The 22,978-nt window shown below is 31.6% G+C and overlaps 1 protein-coding gene across 6 annotated transcripts in view; it reads left to right on the top strand.

Moving 5' to 3' along the window:
• The window catches only part of LOC144851134 (puratrophin-1-like), an 83,049-nt gene that overhangs the window by 52,272 nt on the left and 7,799 nt on the right, over positions 1-22,978 (top strand). For all 6 annotated transcript variants that reach the window (XM_078708681.1, XM_078708680.1, XM_078708678.1 and 3 more), the window contains 9 exons: positions 343-453; positions 2,394-2,510; positions 2,908-3,158; positions 9,312-9,450; positions 15,719-15,844; positions 16,636-16,830; positions 20,535-21,371; positions 21,627-21,821; positions 22,343-22,516. In XM_078708681.1, the coding sequence (XP_078564807.1) occupies positions 343-453; positions 2,394-2,510; positions 2,908-3,158; positions 9,312-9,450; positions 15,719-15,844; positions 16,636-16,830; positions 20,535-21,371; positions 21,627-21,821; positions 22,343-22,516 (2,145 nt within the window). The remainder of the gene's footprint in view (positions 1-342; positions 454-2,393; positions 2,511-2,907; positions 3,159-9,311; positions 9,451-15,718; positions 15,845-16,635; positions 16,831-20,534; positions 21,372-21,626; positions 21,822-22,342; positions 22,517-22,978) is intronic.

Here is a 22,978-nt window from a genome sequence, read left to right as displayed (position 1 = left end):
ATAGAACTTTTGCATCATGATAATTCAATTAACATACCTAATATTAAACATTCTTAGAATAGCATTTTTGAAATAATTTTAAGTAATCTTTATTTATTTTTACTGCACATGTAACTTTATTTTAAATTATCAATATTTTTTAAAAAATAGTCGATCAATAACCATTCTGTATTGTATTAATAGCATCATAAAATTCATTTTTACCATTGAAAATCATAATGAATACCAGACTTTCCGGAAAACTAGACATATTTGGCCAGCCCAAAGGTATATAATGGGAGAGTTGATCTTTAAAATGCTTTAGGTTATAGTATATTAATTGTTTGCTTATGTTTATTTCAGGATTCTTTTCCTGGTACCGTGTTTGAAGTTGTACTGCTAGAACATTCGGTGCCGTTGGGCCGATTCAGCTCCCAGGCTAACTGTCCATTCAACATCCCTCCTACGTTTAAGGTTTGTTCTTTTCTTGCAAGTTTGCCTTTTTTTAAATAATCGATAGTGATAATAAAATAAATACAATTTAATCTCCAGTTTTATTTAATCTAGTGATATAAAGATTTGATTCGAGGTTGAAGTTTAGGAAATCAGTTTTCTGCAACCAGAATGTTCCACTTTCGATGATGGTTCAATTTCACTTTCCGTCTATCTTTGAGATGATGCTCTTCAATTTAATTTTCAATTGCGTTCCATGTTGTCTGTACAAATAAGAATGTCAATATCAGTGAAAATATAGAGAATTTTAGATTTGAAATTAATAAAAAAACAAATAATATGTTTATGTGAATAGACTTTATTGTGGATATAAGATTTAAAATTTCTAAGAAAATGTTTTTAACGTAAAAGTGGTAAATTCTTATAAAGACATCCTCTGTTCATGTCTATATTATTATGACCTTTGGCCTGTCAGAACCAATAACTAAAGTTGCTGTGTAATGCACATAGAGGAAACATTGAATTACCGAAGACACCAATTAGTAGATTATAGGAATTAACAAAGTAGGGGATGGTACCGGCGTATCAACCAATCAAATACCTTAAACCAATATGTATGATTTCAAGGAAGTCCAACATTAATGTCGCCCCACTGTGTGGTTAGGTTTTAAAGTGTATGTTTACTGTCTAGTGGAAGATATTTAGAAGATTTAGATTAAAATTAAGGAAGTTGGCAAATGCTAAAATTAGGTGTTAAATTTAACCTAATTTTTGCATTGTAATTTTTTTTACATTTTTTTTTTAAAAAGGGCCGTCCCGTTGGATCTATATGTAAATAATTCTTTATGTTAAACCATTAATAAATGAGTATGTGTGTGACGTTTTGACTTGTTGAAAACAAATCTTCATCTGGCAATGACTAGATGTTAGTGTTTGCTAGGAGTAGATTTGCTAGTTGTAGAGCAGCACCCCCTATTATTAACCTTGGTCTGGGATTTGCCAAAGTTCTTCGGCTTTTCATGTGAAATGAACAATTAACACTCACATAAAAGTTAAAGATGTATTGTCCCTTGAAACACAAAAAAATGAAGGTCAAAATATTCTAAATTTAAATTGGCCATATCAAAGTAATATTAAAGTTATTCACTTTAAGTCGAAAATTTAAGCCAAAAGCAACAAGTTTACGTAATTATCAGGTAAATTAGTTTGATTACATTTCGTCTGGAAAATCGTCGCGAGCGAAAGTAAACAAAGATTTCAAACCACGAGTATGCATGCTAATTAGGATTGTTTACAACGCGTCACGGTTGAGAAGGTATTTTCACACAGATCGTGAGGAAGTTTTATGATTATGCATACAGAGTAGCAAAACAAGCGCGTTTCATTATGGGATATGTTTTGATCGAAAACTTTGACTGGAAGTCAAAGTTATTTTTTTAACAAAAAAACGTCTGTATTTCAGTTAAATGATTTTTTTTTTCGACAAATTTTTGGTGATAGTTAATAACTATTATGATACTTCAAAATGACCCACCTTTTTTCGAAATCTGTTATTTTTTATTTTTTTGGAATTAGTCAAAGGGACAATACATCTTTAAAACGGAACTTTTTTACAATGGAAACAGCAAGCACCAAAATATTGAATCTACAATAGAATGAATAAAAATAGGAGTATGCTTTATCCAATCTTTTAGGAACAGAGCATTATGCACAATTACCATTTGGTAGACACGGAAGTCTGAGACTAATTGATTGCTTGGACGTTTTCAATATGCATTAAGCATTGTAATTTGAAAAATGAACTTTGGAACTACTCCAGGCAATAAAAGAAGAAAAAAAAATTACATCTATTTATTCAATTTGAAGTATTATAATATAAAAGTGAGTTTTAGAAAATGTATTTGTGTTCAGCAATCATCCAAATTGATATATTTAAATATTATTATTATTTTTGTCCATAGTTTCATCAAGTGCGGTCATTGGAAAAGCTGTACCAATTTGTTCCAGCCCAGAATTTGACCAGTCAGTTCAATGGAACTTTTAATTACAACCACGAGGCTTGGGTTAAGTTTAGAATGGTCAGTGGACAATTTGGATTTTCACTTATTATTAAATTCATCAAACTAGTTTGATAGTGACAGTGCTTTACCGTATATGGACATGATGACATCATATCACTACCATATTTGGGCATATCACTACCATATTTGTCAAACTAGTTTGATAGTGTAGACAGAGCTTTACCGTGAAACTTTTAGTGATTCTAAAAATAGAACCTTCCCATGGTTTAAGAAAAAGAAACTTTATGAGGTGTTGACGCAATAATTTTGTTTGTTTAATAGGTGTAACTTTATATTCGCATTTCCACTAAATGGCAAATTAAATTATTTTGCGTAAAGGAAAAACATAAACCTTTATTTAGATGATGTTATTACTCGTTTCCTTCTCAACCACTACAATTTTATTCCTCTTTAGAAATTGGAACCATTTATGTCTGGCTGTCGAAGCGCGGCCAAGTACTTGTTAGGATCGATAGAGGAGCTTGCGAAGATGAACTGGGATGGTAACTCTGATGAAATCAATGACTTGATAGAGAAGGTGAAGGCCAAACACAAGATGATCTATCGGGATCAACGATTGGCAGGTCTTCTGGAGGAGGGTGATGCCATCTTGAAGGCACTGCAGGATGAGCAAGGAACAGCTCTGGCTGGATCAGAAGACTTCCGGTAAGAAAACTTTTCTTTCACATTTAATCAAAAGCAACATTTCCTAAACATCTCTTTCTAAAATTGAGTTCTTTTACTGACCATTTTAGTATACATTTCTTGATGATAATTGTATTTAAACACTGTAGAATAGCTTTGCGCCAGGGGGTTGTAATTAGTCAAAATGTTTGACCTATTCTGAATCTGATAAATTATTCAACTCCCTTACGTAAAGCTACTCCACGGTAGTTAAATACAATTATTCTGTTGGTGGAGTACCCACTAGTTAATTGGGCTGAAACCTAGCCATCAGCGCAAGCTTTGTGGTCCAGAGGTAAGAGCGCAAGGCTAATCGTCCAAGAATTATATAGTATAAAGTACAAAATTACATCAAGGTAGGGCATAGATCTGATTCTCGAGGAATTGAGACGTCATTAATAACCCACTACTATGTCAATGCAGCAACATCTCTACACATTTGTATGCAGATATTTGGCCCAGTGTGTTTTAAGTATAAGTGGTTTATTGTGGAGACAGTAACAGCTTTCTGTGAAGGCAATGAGAATCTGAGGTGTACAGATATGAGTATGTCGCCATCTATAATTATGCTAGAGATTTGGAATTTGCTGCCCTCTATATGTTATAAACTTTTTCTGTTCAGAACATAGGTACTCTGCTACTGGTAAATAATTGTATGTAACTTGTTTTTATTATTGACAAACAAGAACAATATACAAGACTGGACAAATTCTACAGTACATATAAAGAAATGGGTTTTTTTCTTTACAAATTAAATATTGTGAATATTATCAGGTTCTAAAGTATATTTTAATTAAACCAATTATTTGTTTTTAAATTTCTCATAATATTTTGTAGTTGTTGTTGTTTATTAGTTTCCATAAATAATACATACCATTTTCTTAATAAATCATTAAATATTTATAAATGTGGATGGTGGTCACAATAATTCTACAAGTAGACTTTAAGCTGTTTATGAAATTATTTGGTAAACAAATGAGGTAGGTTACCTTCAAACCAATTTATGAAAGGAAGAAAAAATTGAAAATCCATGGGAACATCTTGGTGCAGTGAAAGCTGTAGGGTATAAAAGTCCTTCAGTTAATCACTTAATCCAACATAAGGAAGCTTCCATAGGTTAAGCCAAAAAGTTCAAACAAAAGCAAACAACTAAACTAACACCTTTAATTCCAAATGAAAGATTTTAGCCTGAAGCAAAATCAACAAAGAAATATAGAGAGGCCTATATAACTGCTCATTTGCACAAATTTAGCAGAGAAAATTGAATTTAAATTATCTAGGCCTAAGGTCTGGTTTATACATTCCCAGCCAAGTGGAAATATTTGTGTAAACTTGTCAAGACTGAATTTAGATTGAGGCTAGGCCTAAGGTTTTGTGAAAGTGGATATGTTAACCCTCTTAACTATTGATTGGTAGAGAATTTTAGAGGTTTATTATTCCCCGATTGCAACATAGGTAAACAAAGAAATCATAATTTTACCTCACAAGGACCAGTGGGTTGATTTACTACCTGCATGAAATATTATAGCCTATATTTGATTTATGGTTCGTTGAATGACTAAAGTAGGCTTTGAAACTAGTTTTGTGTTGGATCTTATAATGTATAGTAGATAAGTAATATTGCTTAAAGATCAAAGTGCGTCATTAAAAGGCCCAGATAAATACACAGTCTTACTGCACAGAGAGCCTCATTAGAGGATTTACACAACTAAACAATCATACCCCTTCAATAGAGGCCTATAGGACCGTTATCAGCTTTTATCAAAGGGTTTATGTACACCTGAGTGAGTGATATCGTAGCCAGACTTGGCTGTGTTTCCGGTTGGTGTGTTCGTAGAGGCTGATTAAGAGGATAATTTGAATAACTTGTGAATTAATGAGATGTTTCTTGAACCAGTTCAAATTTCTTAGTCTTGGCTAGGCAACATGCAACTGAGCTGATTATTGTGTTATTGCCAGTACTATCTGTATGGTATAATTAATCTTTGGAATAACTTGAAAATTAGTGGAAAATAAATGTGGAGATATGGCAAAAAACTGGAAACGTTTAAGGTAAAGTTGACTATAATAAATTTTTTATACAGTACTTATAACAACAATTTAAACTAAAAGTACAAAACTAAATATTGGTTAAACCCAAAATAATTGTTGATATTGCTTGATATAAAACAAAACTATTTCAGTTTTCCTCATAAATTGGCGAATTAAATTACAAGGCAATTTTGTGGTCTAGTCATGGTCCAGTAAAATCTTACTTTAATTTGATAATTAAAATGTATTTTTATCAATTTAAAATGTATTTATTTACTTTAGATGGGATTAAAGACATTTACAATAGATTTTTGTATCGGCAAGGTCTAATATACAATATACAAGTTAGGGTCTATGGGCTTCACTAAGTCTAATGTAAATACAGGCTTTTAGAATCAGGGACAAGGAGATTATTATTAGTATTAAAAAGAAAAGATTATCTCAATTAATTATTGGATTTGATGATTAAACTTATTAGGGTTATGGTTAGTTCCGCAAGATTGGTAAAGTTATTTTTTTTAAAAAATGATTTTATATAAATAGAAGTCACAATTTAATTAATTGAAAATATATATTGCTCGTCTGACAAAAGGTAATTACAAACAATTCCTTAGCAACGTTAAGCATCTTGCTATGATACTGACACAGTAATAATTTCACCCTGGTATATATATTGTACCCTCACCACAAAATTGAAAATTTCAATATTATCCTATCAACAAACAAGTCCTTAGCAACTTGAACTTTCTTGTTATATTTCTAAAATGAAATATCATCATTATATGAAAATAATGTTGAAACAGTTGACAGTTTCCTTTATGTATAACTATTGAATAAAGTGCATAAAATCCTTGTACTAATATTGAATCGCCTTCTACTTAAACAACCCACTTGACCTACTCCTGTTAATACTCCATTACTTCATCCAACCCAACAATATTTCTTGTCAGCAAGGCATAGTTTCTATTTTAAGTACATAGTTTCACATTTTTAGTAACAGAAACAGAGCAAGTTATATAATTCTATTATTAAAAAATGTGCAACATTTTTTCCCTCAACAATGAAGCCGAGTTTGCAGTAAAAGGAGAATATTAATTTTGTTATTTATACAAATAATCAGCATTTAATTGACAACATATAGACAGCGATGTCCCTATATTTAAAAATGTTTTTGTTGGTATATAATATACCAACAAAAAAAATTTTAAATATTAAAAGGAGATAAAAAAAGATCTAGAGATATTTGCTATCACTGACTTTCTTTTGTTGGTTTTTAGGAAATAATTAACATCCATAATGAATGCTCTGCCTTTTGATTTGCATCGGAAATGTCTCGCGACAAGTTCGCCATTCTCTCTGAATAGTCACCAACAAACCCATCACTGTCTCATGCTAATCGACCTTGTCGTTACCTTCGTGAAATACAACCTGACTTTTTGTATATTTTGGTAAATAAGGAGAAGAACAATTATTAAATCTGGGATGTGAAAGCCACTCTCATATCATTAGTACAATATAATAGTTTGATGAAATTTACTGTGAAAATGTTTTTCTATGTAAAACGCACCTGTGAGTGTTAAAGATACAACTGCAAAAGAAATACCGTGATTGAAAAGGTTTAATCAACGGGAAGTTTGCATCTTTTGTGAGGGGCAAATGGGTGGTGATGCGTAGGTGCCGAATAAACACTTAACTCACCTTAAAGTTTTAGAGTTACAAAGTATTTACACAGTAAGGGTTCAAATTTGGCAGTTGGAACGTTTATTTGTAACATTTGGTGAATTTATTTTGCTAATTGTAAGCAATCGGAAATAAATGTTTGGTAGGGTGGAAAATTTAGAAAGGCAACAGTTGGTAGTTTATTTATTTTCAACAATTCTACTTCCGACAATTTGATACAAATATTTAGTTTAAAATAAATTGGGTTATGAAAATAAAGTATATATATATATATCATAGAATTGAAATGGAGAGATAAAAAATCAAAGTTCAAAATTGTAACATAAAATGAAGTATTAATAAAATTCATAAATAATTTTTATAGATTATAAATCACTATTATATCATGTTCACTTTCTCCGGATTCACCCCCAACCCCAGGTTACTTTCGCTAAACACTATTAAACATTCTTTAGTTAGTTTCTCATCAAACCATAGTGTGCTTCAATAACTTTCTGTACTTGTTACTTTTTATTCTTTTAAATCAATCTGCTTTAAATAATCACTTAATGAAATTAAGTACCAATATAACAATAGGTATGTTGCTATTTATTGTTTACTAAAAAGTATTTATTTTTTCACTGCTTTATTATGATGCATTATTTGAAATCATCCAAGTTTAATTAATAACAATTGTCAACTTTAACAAAAATAAATGAATGGTTAAATGAAAGAAAGCAGTTGGATTGGATGTTATGTTCAAATAAAGAAAGTATAATGAATTGAAATAATCACTTAAAACATTCAATTAAGGTATTATATTCATATACAGCCTTCTTTGTAAGACTTATTTGATTTAATGAAGAATAACAATACATTTTAAATAGGGTAATAAAGAAATTGAAACAACTGTAGTTTGCACCTGTATGTGTACTGTATCTCAAACATTCTCACTTGAGTACATAGCCCTACACATCACAATAATACTTGCACTATGTGTTAAAATAAAGATACAGTAAAACAAAGATACAGTAAAACCTCTATTAAGGGGACATGTTTAGGAAGCAACAAAAGATAAGGGTATCTCCTGAATTAGGCCTGACCATAGTGTTAAATATATTGCTATTGATTTTTATGGAACATGTGTCCCCTGAATAGAGATTGGCTATTATAGTTGTGTCCCCTGTTTAGGGGTTTCCTAAAGAAAGGAGCGACACAATTTAACTATAACATCACTATATATTATAGCTAGCAATAGTATACCTGACCGAAATACAGAAACCTATAAACATTGTTAGTAATTTGTCTCCATTGATTTATCAGTCTATACCACAGTTGTACATTCCAGCTGTCAAATTTGTTGACAGACAAAAAAAACCAAACCAATAATTTTTATTTTACTAACGTAAATGTGTTTATTTTGTTTCCAGTTAAAAATATTCAGTTCATCTTTTTGAACTGAATAACTCAGATATTCTAAATTTGTCAAACATGTACTATATTGGTGTTCCTAAATAACAGTTATGCACTTGTCAATTGTATGACCCACTATACAACCCCCGGGAGAGGTGCGTCATTTGTCCGATGTGCGTCATACCATTGAATACCATGACGCACCCGTGCGTCAAAAATGTGACTTACCTTTAGGTGACCATGACGCACCCATTTTGACGCACTGTTACCATGTTGTTTATGATATGGTGGGTGGTAAAGTGACGGACATTGACACACCATTGTTCATTGATGTGACGTACCATCTAGGTTTTTTGACGCACCCCTGCGTCAGTTATTATTTGTAAATGACGCACCCATGACGCACCTCTCCCGGGGGTCATATAGTGGGTCATACAATTGACAAGTGCATTACACTGTCATTTAAAATGTGAAACATTTTTTTCTTTAAATTACATGTTCATTTTGGTATGTATACTACCATCTACTTGAGATATATGGACAAGTTTACTACAATATATAACCTTTCGCTGATAACTATTCAATCCACAAATATGCCGCCAATGAGATAACACATTGTGACACTCTATAGCAATGATAACCGTCATACAGTACTGTATGTGGGTGAATTAGCAAAAAAATAAATCGTTAGATAATGTCGTTGACTTCTCGGTTATGACCAGAAACATTTTTGTGCGAGGTGTGGGTGGAAATTTTTAGTCCCCTAGTTAGATTTAAGAGACTGCCTATCATATATTGTACCAACAAGAGAAAGATAGTATAAGACCTGTTACCTTTAGCATCTTGTTTGTGTATATACCATATACCATATATACAAATTACAATAGAAAGAGGAAATGCATTGTCTTCCTTCGGTAGATGCTAATCTGTAGTGTAAAAACATTACTTTGATTAATTGATAAATATCAGTATCAGTTACTTCATAAATAGAAATAATGACATATATTCTCTATCTCTTCTTGTATTTTCTAGGGATGCCATCCGATGTGTCAGTAACCTTTACAACCAAGTGCACGAAGCCTGTGGTCGCGTGGATGCCATGGCTGAAAATAAAGTATCGCAACTCAGTCAGCACTTGCAGCTACGCATCTTTGAAGAGGAGGCCACTAAGGTTAGTCTTATCTGCTATCGGATATTTACAGCGGAATTTTTAGGTGTTCTCTAACTCTGAATAAAGAATTTTAATAAGGTGTGTTTGTTAGTCATGTCTTGTCTGGTGCACTGAGAATATTAACATATTTTAGAAGAAAAAGCTAAAATACAACATGTGCACGCACTGATGTTTACAGTTTGAAAACCAATTAGATGTTTAATTATGGCATAGTATTAAAACATATATCCACCCTTGTTTGTTTCATGGGAAAGTGTCTCTTAATATGGGGTTGTGTCCACATGATACTGTACTTGAATATAAAAAGTTTAATTTGTTGCCTTTTGATTAGGTTAATTGGAACGCTTCAACATTTCCTAAGAAGATCAAAGATTTGTTTCCCTAAATATAGTTGATCGTGATTGACAGATTACATGACCCTGTCAATACTTGACCAATAAATCTGAGTATGAACTATAGTAAAATATTACTGAACATTTCAATAAGTACACGAGACCACCTCCAGTTTGATTAAACCACGATAAAAAAAAAAGAGAGAGCAACAAAGAATATTTTAATTCCACGAAGAAATATCCCATGATTGACATACCGAATGACCCTGTCGATACTTGACCAAGCGATCCGATTGGACCGCGTTAAGTAAAAAATCGGTGATTAAAATTAAAAGTGAAGTAAATACAAAAGAATGTATCTAATTAAAAAGTTATATTGGGGAAACCCTCAACCTTGGTGTGGTTCTCGTTGAGTGGGTACTAGCGACAAATTGCTTTGACATTGGTGTTGGATAAAGCTGTGAATGGATATGCATCAGTGATTGTCTGCTGTTGATGTCATTATCTGGCGATATTCTGATTTAGTTTTTAATTCATTAATTAAAGGATAAAACTAAAATAAAGAAAAAAAGGAAACAAATAAAAGAAAAAAAATAGAGAAGTATTTCATTTCAAAACTAAAGAAAGAAAAATAATAAAAGTTACAGAAAATCTACATTAACATTTAATTTATATACTGTTCTTAATTTCTGGAAGCGATAGTAATATTATTCAAATATTAATTTAGAAATTTTGTAGATTGTCAATCTTTGATAATATTTATATACTTTCTCCTACATATACAGTATATATTTAATTTATTCAAAGTATTAATGTAATTATTGCTATACATTTAATACAAACAAATTTATATAGGGTCGAAAACCAAGGATATAGTTATGTCACTTTGTACTCTATATACTGGAGATATTTGTAACCAGATTAATACATTCTGTGGCAACCAATAGAATGTCTGTTCTGTGACCTACTTGTTACGTTTTAACCGACCAATAGGAGGCAAGGTATCTATACTGACCTCATTATTGCGTTTCTGCGGTAGTGGTATTTCCTTCGTTTCTATAAATACATTGTCACAAATACATCTTCATTTAAAGAACAAAACAAAAGATAATGACACACACGGCGAACTAGTCTAGATACCGGTTCTGCTTCGTTAGCCGACTTTCTAATTAAAGAAAGGAGACACCAGAAGCCTGTCAGCCTTCAGGATGGCTTTACTCTTTTATTCTATACAGACATTTCTACAATTTTGAAATATCTTGCGGAATCTTTTGTAATGACCAAGTAAAACTAGACATGAAACTCGTCACTTTGACGAGTTAGTTATCCGCACAACGACAAACGCCACGTGCACGTCATACGTTGGAATATTGCACACAGATAAAGATTATGGCATTATGACAAGAACTGAAGAATATGATATGCTGTTAGTGCTGAATTCTGTCAATTTGTGTCATATAGTATATACATGCAAAGAGTATAATCTGTATACATATTACATACAGTGTAGAATAGGTGAAATTACGGGACCCGCCATTTATTCCAATTTTTAACATGGCGACGGTATCAAAATGAAACACTTAAATAGCAATTTCTGGAGGAAATTATCTCAGGAACAACATATTAACGTGTAGAAGAAATTTGAATACGTAAAATATAGATGCGCACCCTTTTAAATGTGATGAACTATTACGCAAAATATGAAAATACGACTTTTTTTATTCAACTGGCCATATGATGACGTCACAACATCCGATTGGCAAAATGTTTACATGAATTCGTATCTACAATCCAATAGCCTCCAGAAAACGTTTTAATCGTGATTATCACATTTTATTCTTACGAGCTATTACAGATTAAAATTTACTGTAAAGATGAAATTAATGACCCACGTAATTAAAATTTTTAGGCATGATGACGTCATAAAAATTAAAATATTTTTATCTCATGCTAAAGAAAGTTGATTGACCTACACAATATATAAATTTAGGAGAAAAAGGAATACAGATAAGCATGATGCGCTCCATTGAATGTGATGAGCAATAACGAAAGAGACAAAAATCCTATATTTTACATTCGTGTGGCCATACGATGACGTCACAATGTTTTTTTAGCCTTATCGATGCATGATCCGATATCTACAACTCATCAACTTCTAGATTTTGTAATAAAAATAAACGGTTCACGGTTTACTTTAGAAACTATGACTGTTTAAAAAAAGACATAATTTTGACGATTTTTTAAGCTTTTTCATAAAAAACGCGCACGAATTGTCTAATTCAACGTGTTCGTATGGCGTTATTTAAACTGGAAAAGGTCTAAATTGTTTTCAAAATTACTAGGAAAGACTTGAAAAATATAATTCAAGAGAAAAAAATATGTTTTTAACGCTACGTGCGCACCGCGTGCGTAAAAAATTGCGCGCCCGTGGGAATTTTTGACATGCTCAAAATGACAAGAAACGCATAAAAAGTTGATTAGAAATTAATTTTGCGCATTTTGAAATTTTAAATGCGCGTGCGCGCGTAACTTCTTGTGAAACATGCCATTTTTAATCCGTAGAAAGTTTGCCCCTGATATGACTTAAATTTTGTCAAAGTGTCAATACTAAATGACTTTTGGTTTTTAATCTATAATCAATCATTGAAATTCATAAAATTGCGCGTAAGTCACGTTGCGCAACTATGACGTCATTCAAAAATAGGAGGTGCACAACTTCACGTAAATGCCCATATGTTGTCAAAGTTATGAAATGTTATGTTTACACATTTTAGAGAAACGTGACTCACAAAAAGGAAGGAAGGATCCAAGAATAATACAGAAAAAAACTATTGATCCCATACAATAACAAGGAGTTATCCGCTTGGTATACCAAGCGGATAACTAATAAATATATCGAAAAAAAGGCCAAAAGAACATGTAGTAAAATCCAACAACCAATTTCTACCATGTAATACATTTTAATCAATATTTAATAGTATACCAAAAGAAACAAGTGCTTGTCAGTTTGGTAACCATTAATTAAATGCATCTAATCCTTTTTATCATTTACAATAATCCTCAATATATTATCATAATCATACATATTCCGACTTAGACTACTGCACAGAATGAATAAATTGTTTTTCAGTAGAATTCTTAAGATTATAATTCTTAATGGCTGATATTTAAATAACGAAAATGAAATTATAAACTTTTAATTAAATTAAATGATAATCTTGATCAATGTTCAGTCACTAATTTACGATTGATAAACTTTCCTAATATGGAATAACTCAAATCAAAATCAACAGAAGAAAGTAACATCGTATTATTTATTATTTATTTTATGTATTTTTAATAAAGTTAAAGCTGGCCACTTGTTTCTCAATAATGTATTATTAATAATATATAGATAGTGAAATGTAATGATTCTTATATTAAAGCAGTGTCTCTTTCTAACATTGGAAAAGGTATATGTTCAAAGAACCAGTGAGCCAGAAAATGCTGATCCATCCTAAATTATCTCCCGCTTTGTCGGCAGGGTGCTTTCCAAATTAACATATGTTACTGTCTCTGTCAAGATTAAGTTGTGGTTACGCATCATAGCCCGGATATTCTAGGTGTGTATCCTAAGATTTGTAGTCCTTTTTGTCCAATAAACCGCAAAGACAAAAGATGGGAGATAATTAATAGGATTTTGTATGTAAACCTTTTATCTATGGGTAGACCTCCATGACATGGTCTGTGTTTGAATAAAGTTGTCTCCTGCCGTGGATTAGGACAGACTTTCTGTCTGATTGTTTTCAAAATGGTCAAGAGTCCTTTCAATGTATAAACAGAGATTTACAAAACACTGGTCGTAAAACCCATATTAATTTCAACTAATCCACTAAACATTGTTCCAAAACCTTGGAAATCTTGAGTGATAGGTTTAACAAAACTTTGATATAACGATCGACTCCGTATGTTTGATCTATGGCCTGATTTTTTGATTGGTGGATGGATTTCGCCAAGCGGGTGGTCATTTTATCGGAGGAACGCTATTGTTTTGGAGTATGCTTGAGTGACCGACTCTCTACGCAATATTTCAATAGGAATTTTGATGTTGAAATGATTACGTTTTTAAGAAAGTGGGACGGACGAAACTGGTTGCGGTTCAAAGCGTCCGCTGAGGCGATTATGACGTGACAGAAAATACTTTGTATTGTCTTAAGTGATAATTGGTATTAACTTGACCATCGGTCAAGAGCATATTAGATGAAGCGGCTACTTGTATTCATCAGTTATCAATTGGACATCGTAACAGAGTATTCAAAACTTGTGATAAAGATCTGTAACTTGCATAAGAATCTGATCCAGTATTTAAAGGAGAGCTTATTCCGTTTACTCAATCATTTTATTACGAGTCAACAATAAGGTGAGTTGTGGTCACTGGTCATCTATTAGTTTGGTTTTGTCCAGTGGTTATTTAGTTGTAGTTCAGGTCAGCGAGGATAGAGGACTAGGTCTTTCTATTAGGATCACTTAGTAGTTTGTTCCAATCTTAGGACAGATTGGTTCATGTATCTGAGCTACTTCATAGACTTGAATGTGGAGAAATTGTTTTTCCTGCGCTTGTCCAAAATTATTTGACTTTGGATTTTATTGAGGACTTGTATTTATTTCAATGGATGTTACAGTATGGCTTGTCTTATACAATACTTGGTTTATTGGAACAAGGATATACACAAGCTACCTCCATGCTTGGATCATAGCATGGGACTCTGGATTTATTTGAGTCTTCTACTAAGAATAAATGAAGGAAGCCTACTATAATAGAATATCTACTGTAGTACTGTACCTACAGTATTAACTACTACTCAGAACACTTTTCTGAAACCATACTTACTACAGTACTAGACACAGCAAATCTTTGGGATTCATTTTATTGGATTTATATACTGTGTTTAGAAAATGTATTACCTATGATGGATTTGTTGTTTGGATTTTAGCTATTGCTTGTAAAGCAAATTTTGATGCACATTTTGACTCCTGATGACCTGTGATCAATCTGGCTATGAAAGGGATCGCCGCAATAGTACTTTGCTGTTATTTTGATAGCCTAGTTCATCACCTTAAAATTGTCTATATTCTACTGCACTTCCATTGGATATATTGTTCTTTGTTATACAGTAGTTTGTTAGGTGGAATTCATAAGATTTTAATAGCAGGATAAAATGTTTAATGGAAGGGTACTACTGTATATTCACTCAAAGGTACTCTATCTGTTATAGTATATAGTTTTTTTGTTGAATAATATTTTTAAATTATGAATTTTTAGTATACCAATATTTACAATACAAAATTTTTTTTAAACTAATTTTATCATATAAATTAATATAGTTTTATTCCAAAAAAATAGTTCCAAAATGTAATTAATCAATTAGTTCCCAATTAATCAGCAAATATTGATTTTCTTTTGTTTAAAATCATTCACGGAAACCAGTGATCTTTAGCGAACCAAATCAAAGCCCAAATGAGAAATCCTTTAACAATAACAAACAAAAGAATCATTGACAGAATCCTAGCTTAACAAGTACCTAATCACATGTGCGGATATGTATATAAATATAAAACAGAGGTTTCATTTCATTTATCAAATCAAAATGACCATCATACTGGGCAGACATAATTTTTTTAACGATTGGTAGAAACAAATAATACAAATTATTATTTTGTGTATTTTGGAAATTATTTTTACCAATATTTGTTAAAATTTGTTATTATTCTGTAATAATTATTTTGTAATAACCATTTTTATTTTTAGCAGCGTTTACAACAGGAGTGTGTTTTATATTGCTTGCTGAGCTGCAGCAAAGGATCATGGGATATTTATAATTGTCTAAGCTACCAAAAATGGTATTTAGTAAAAGGTACAATATTAATATGTATGTCTTATCTTATTTCATCTCTAGCTTTGTGATTGGCTGAATCAAGAAGGAGAACCTCGCTTAGATAAAATTGACGAATCACAGACAGACTCTCTTGCCAGTATCATATCGGTTCAGAAGGAATTTGAAAAGTTCTATTATGTTGCTATGGTAAGATTTCTATTTAAAACAATAAAAATAAAAATGGTTCCACTTCTTGAGGGATTGTTTATTTTCATGTTTAAATTAAAATTTATGGTATGTTACTGTATAATTTTCAAATATTTGGAATCTAATAAGGTTAATGTAAGTTATGAAAGAACTGACAAAAATAGAATTATTAAGTATTTTATTTACCCAAGAGGTGACAAATAAATAGTAATTTTTCTACTAAAGTAAAGAAATTAAAGAATTTGGGAACGACATCAAGTGTAGATATAGGACTAAGGTTATTATAGTTTCACTCCCACTAAGTTTATTGGAATGTTGATAGATTACAAAAACTATGTTAAAACTTTTTATGAGGAATAGTTTTGAAGGAAGTGTACTAGGAAATTCTGACAATTTTAAGTTATAACTGAGAGATCTCGGCCGAGCTTCTTTAGTTTTGTTCAAGATTTTGCCAAATGCACAGATTTTTTTGTTCGGAATTCATATCACATTAAAGTTAGCACATGTGTTTAAGATTTTTTTTTCTTTGGAATTTGTATCACAATAAAGTTTGTGGTGCGTAAGTGTTCCAGGCTTTAGTTTTGTTTTCATGGCTACATCTATTTCTGGATTTTTAGGACAAATATTGATTAAATGTGATTAATATCCTGATAGTCACAAGTGACACAAAAATATACAGGATGTGTGACATGTATATTTAGTAAAAACTAAAAATCTAACTATACTGATTATGTCATTTTCAACAAATATTTTCAAGGGTTTTTCTTTTAAACATTTTTTTTTTCTTCCAGAAACGAGGCAGTAAAGGCGAAGAATTACTAGAAGAATCTGAATCCGTAATCACAATGAATCACGGTTCCGAGACAAACAATGTCCGCACTCTGGGCCGTGAATTACGGCAACAACTACGCTCGTTTATGACAAGATTGGAAGGAAAACGAGTAACCATAGATGATGCAGTAGAATTATACTCAATGTTAGATAAGGTAGGACAGGTCAATTTAAATATTCTTATTTATTGCTTCTTGACGTTTGTGAATTTGGTGTAAAAGGATACAGGCTTCACTGTTGAAGAAATACAGACAGAGTATGCAGGATAGGAAGGAATGAAGGTCCATCATTAGAGTCATCAGATAAATAGAAAAAAATTACATGGTTATGATTGAGTAGAAATTGTTTACTGCAGTATTGAACTTTTAGTAAGATTAATGTTAGTTGGAAAGCATGAAGTGAGACAAACTTCAACCAATCAAAAATGACCATCAACAATCCAATAGCCTAATTAATGCTAAAATTCTCCAGTAATTAGTGAATTATTTCATTTTTGTGAACAATTTTCTATGAAAGAGCATTTTCATAGAACACAGTGTGGGTTCTTGTAGAGAAAATCCACCAAACAATGTTTGTTAATCTATTCGGAAATGTTTACCTTGGGCATGAACAAAACTTCACTTGATATATTTTCTGTCTTTGGGCAAATCTGGATTAAATGATTTAGTTAGACACTTCATGTTTTGTTTTATGGACTTTGTTTCTTTATAGTTTTGCTGAAACACTGTTTGTTTAGTAAAATGGAAGGATTGTGAGCTTTAAAATGACACATTGTTTAGGCTGATTTGTTTGTTAAACTCAAGTTTAAAACTAGGTATAAAATTAGATACCTCCAAGGTTGAACTATTGCAATCCGCAAGCCCATAGCCAGGATGTATATACAGAGGTTTGTTTATCAAGAAAAGGGAAAAAAATCATCATGAGGTAGGCTAGTTAGGCATATTTCACTTCCGCTGCTAGTCTATAGTTTGAAAAAAGGCATTTTCACAAAATTCATAAACAGGTTGTGTCAAAAGCAATTGATTATTACACAACCTCTTATGGTTTTGAAGCTTATTAACTCGGTGGAATATGTTAGGCTGGTTGCCCTTCCAAAATCTACCCAGCAAAACTATTCAGTATCCTACATCATTGTATATTATTTTCAGCTACATAAGTAACAAAAAGTTCATTAGATTTTATTAACATGGGCATGTCGCAATCGGTTGGTCATCTTTGCCCCAAAGTTTACTTTAACAATGTATATAGATTTATAGGTGAATGCCTGATAATGTTATTCTGTCTTTGATGTGGTTTCGTTTAAGGAATGTATATACCATTTGTGTAGATTACTAACAGATTACTTGGGCTACTCAATATAGGAATTCTTAATGATGATACAAATTATTCCTTTAGTACTCCTAAAAGATTAAGCCGCTAATTAAATGTTCGGTTTCCCCTTTAGATGAGTTTTGTTAACGCTTTCTCTATAACGTTTTGTCGGACATACCTGAGGTCTCCTTTCAATACTTTAAGTTAATTTCTTAATAGGTACAAATTGGCTGTTGATTCCCTTTAATCAACTTGTTTATTGTTTAAAAGATTAGTCTAGATTAGACTGCTATCTTTGATGTTTTGTTCACATATTCTTTGTTGTTCCTGGAGGCCAGGGCTAGGCCTTTCATTAAGGGTCTGCAAGATAAATGAACCACTGTGGACAGTGATTGTCGGTATCTTTAATCCAATGCCTTCACATTTAAGCCACGGGAGTTCTACAAACGGTTAATGATAATGGTGTTTTACCAAACTAAACAATCTTTTGTCTTATGTAGGTCTCCTTTATAGTCCGTAAATATTGACGGTTCGTAAGGGCTCAAATAAAGACATTGTGATGGAATGTTTAGAATGTGGAGCCATTCTTATATTGTGTACTATTTTGCAACAGTTTCAGTTTAAATTCAGTTTACATCAGAACATCGTGGAGGAATGAGATAATAGACTTTAAAGAGGTGTATGTTTTGTTCACACTAGTATTTTATTATGTTTGCAGATTTCTTTTATCTTGATGTTATCAGTTAGGAATCAGGTAATTCCATGTTTGATAGTATCAGAAAATGAAAACAATTTTTTAGGTACCACACATTTTTGACAAGCCTCTGCAAACTTTTGTAAAATTCTTTTAGAATATAATAAATGAATGATATTTAATATTAATGTACTTAGTTGATTCTAGTGCTCTTAAGAAAAACTGAAATATTTCTTTAGTTCATTCTGATAATGATCAAGCGTTTTTAATTTATTCGATACCAGCATGTTTCAGTTAAAAAGGGTTTCAGCCCATGGCTTTGTTTCTTTGATCTTTGTAAGGGGGATTAGCTGATTGTGGGAGAGTAAATAAATCATGTTTTCCGCACTTGACAGTGGTAAATAAAGGAGGTAGGATCAAAGGAATGTACACTATACAAGGTGAGATAATGCTGAATTAACAGCAGCTGGTGGTAGAGACTCTAGGCATTGCTAATTGCTGGTAATGTATTAAGCATTTCATGGGTAGGCACGGAGGATGGTTAACATGTTATAAGGTTCTCTTCTATGTTATTATTGGATATATTTTTAAATATTAAGACAATTTAGTAAGTATTATATTTCTTGTTTGATATTGTAGTTGCCATTGGCTAATAATAATTATGACATTGTAGGAGCTGTAGATTGAAACTATTGTCTCTTATTGGAGTCGCTATTTTATGTGAAATTATTCAGTGGAGTAGTAAGTAGGCTATTTATAGAGAATATCATTTTCTATTACCGTATATCCATGGAAAATTAAGGAAACTCAGAAAATTGTTTTATTAGGATAAAGATGTCAACATTTTATTTTTCTATTATTATTATTTTTATATATTTTTGTTAGTGATTTGTATTATAGGAAAACAATTAAGTTGATTTGGTTTTAGACTTGATTATAAGTAATAATTATGTGTATATTCAGGGAAAGTCTCCCTCCAATAAGATGACATCTAGAACATTTGTTTAATTAGAACCTTATCTAATTAGGACATGGAGGAATTAATAGTTGATATTTACTAGGACCATTAATGATTACTTTTTTTAATTGGAGACAGTCGTTTGGAATTTATTGTTTGTTAATTCGCTAGCTGTCTGTAACTTTTGTTTTAATCTTTTAGTACTGTAAATTATAGCTTTATTTACCTATACTATTCATGAAATATTTCATCCAAAATTGTTCTTGTTTTAAATCTTAATCTAATGTGGGCTCATAGCTGAAATATCTTTAGATTAAATGGTTTTAAATAATACTACCTAACCTAGTTATTCCATGGAATGAATTGTTAAGCTCTGTCTAGATCAAACTTTATTTTTTTTTTTTAATGTGATGTGCCTATATATGAACATGATAATGTCATATCACTACCATATTTGAGTATATCACTATCATATTTGGGCACATCACTATCATATTTGGGCACATCACACTTTTTTGTCAAACTAGTTTGATAGTGTAGACAGATCTTTAGTCTAGTCTAGCCAGCGGCAAGATTTATGGTGTAACTCTAAAAGGGGTCAACCAGTTGCTGATAGAGGGCAGCATATGTAATCATGTTGATTTATGAGTTTCATAAAGTTGTTAAAATATATTTTACAAGTACTATATTCAACACTTTAAAAAATGTAATTACCTGTATTATGATAATTGATCTCAAATAAATGTTTCTTTTTTAATATAATCTTTCTTTTTTTCTAAAAAAATATCAAGTTTGCAACAATTAACAATTTTTGAATGTTAAATTTTACTATAATTTATTTTTTAAATTAAAATTAACAATTTCTTTTAATAATAATTTTTTTTTTTTTTTTGCAGTCTTATGAATGGGCGCTAGGAGGAATGAAATTTGTTGCTATGCTTGGTATTGAAGAAATTAACTCATGTGATAAATGCATAGGACAGGAGAAAAAAATAGATGATTATTTAGAGAAACACCCACCAATCACGGAAGAGCAATTTGATAAAATGCGTGATTTATCAAAACGTCTGCGAAAACAGAAGTGTCTTCAACAATGCGAGTTTGCAGAAAAACGCTGCAGTGAATCAAACTCATTAATACATAAAAAATTGTTACATCTGCAAGAAGCAAAGGAGAAATTAAAATTGAAAGAAAATGAAAAATATGCTTTGGAAAAAAGGACACAAAGACAACAGGAAACTATCCCTGAGAAATCTGTACGGTTTAACAGGAATGAAGAATCTGAGTTAAACAGTGGGAATAGTAGTGATGGAGAATTATTTAGAAGGACTCAAATTAAACCAACCACTACACCTCCTAAACACAGAGACTCGTTTCATAGTAATGTATCGGAAGATTCAGGCATATCTATAGGAGATAAAAATATCGATAGGACTCTTAATATTACGCAAGAGAGAAACGATGAATCAATTAATAAAACCGCCATTGAAACGCAAAGCCCGTCTATGTCCGGGCAGACGATCGAGGAAGAAAAAGTTGAAACGACTTCAGATGATAAAGTCGATGAAGGTTATGTGGAGAAAGACACGGAGGAAGAAGTTGAAGAGACTAAATCAGATAGTTCTAGGAGTCGAAAGAGTGGGGTACATGAGATGGCTACGGAATCAAGTTCATCAAAGGATGGCAGTGATAGAATCGCAGAAGTAGAAGAAGAGGAAGAAATAAGTATACCAGTAAGTTGGTTGTTGACTTGCTTGCTTACTAATTCTAGGACTCTGGATTCAAATCTTGGCTATTCCTCAATATTATTGTCATGATTAACATAGTGCCGCCACCACCTAGGACTCACCTGCAGCAAGATTTATCTTAGAAAGCCTGCATATATTTCCTCAATTAAATTTGATGTATAATAATCATCCTTTAGGATACCCCTATTTAAGAGACACTTTACTTTAAAAAAGGTTAATAATTTACTCTTTATTTAACAGGAGCAACAGTGGAAACCGCATACAGCTAACCGCCATCTAAGAAATTCCGTAGTAGAAAGTCCTTTGAAATCAGTTCGGTTAAAGTCGCAGCTGAGTGATGGCAACTTTTACGAAGGAAAGAAGATGTTGATGATCATCGACGAGATCATACAGACAGAGGAGGACTATGTGATGGCTCTAAAATACATTATGCAGGTGAATATTATGAATATTCATGATAATATGAATATTCATATATAAGATATTAATATTCAAATTTACTTATAATTTATTATATAATTCGTGAACTAAATTCCTAGCTATAATTTTGCGCTGTTTGCGATTGGTTTGCGCAGTTTAGCAATACCCATAAAATGTTCAATGTAATATTATGTTTACATTGTTGATAAAACTCATATAAAATTTATGTTAATGTAAATGAACATATTTATAATTTCTGGCGTCACAGTGTCTGCAAATCTGTGTAATTAAACTATATATTTGTAGACAGTGTACACTAAGCATAGAACTATGGTATAGCTACTGTTTATTTACACCTATAAAAACAGATATAAATAGTGTAGTTAGATACAGGAGTAGATAGACTATTACTGATAAAATGCATTAGTAAATATTGATATTGTGAAGTACACTGCAAGATTTTATGATAGTAATCTTCACCCATGCCTCCACCTTTAGAAAATAAAAAGTTTTATTTATAATTTTTCTTGTTGCAGAATTATTTCCCTGAAATGGACCGTGATGACGTGCCTCAAGGCCTGAGGGGTCAAAGGACAATGGTGTTTGGGAACATCGAGAAAATCTACGATTTCCATCAACATTCATTCTTAAATGACCTCGTGACCTGCGAGGCTGCTCCGATGGATCTGTGTCAATGTTTCCTTCGTCATGTAAGTCAAAATGAGATAGTATACCTGTAGTTGCAAATTAATGAGATATCTTTAAAGTGAAACCATTTTTCCTGTCAGTAAGCTATAAAACAGATTTATGAAGAGTGGTATATTGTTTATGTTATACTGGGTTTTGATTTGTGCTATACTAATAAATATAGTGCATAGATTTTTTCAGCTGTAAACAGTACAGTATAATAATATTTATAGGTCAAATGTCAGTAACCATGGAAACAAGTGTAAATATTTTATAGCTACTAGGAAATCGATAATAAAAATATAATTATATAATGAAAATTAATTATTTTTATATTCAATAATAAGAAACAAGCATAATGTTGGATGACTAATGGATAGCCTATCTTATTATCTAATTAAGTATATGGCTTATTAATGAGATTCTTCATAATTTAAAGGGATGTGAGTCACTTAAAACTAAAAAATATTCCTAATTTCTGAGTA

The sequence above is a fragment of the Antedon bifida genome, chromosome 8 (genome assembly GCF_963402885.1).
Source record: "Antedon bifida chromosome 8, ecAntBifi1.1, whole genome shotgun sequence".
Taxonomy (NCBI): Eukaryota; Metazoa; Echinodermata; class Crinoidea; order Comatulida; family Antedonidae; genus Antedon; species Antedon bifida.
Note: the sequence above shows the minus strand (reverse complement) of the source record. Positions and strands in the feature narration are given on the sequence as shown.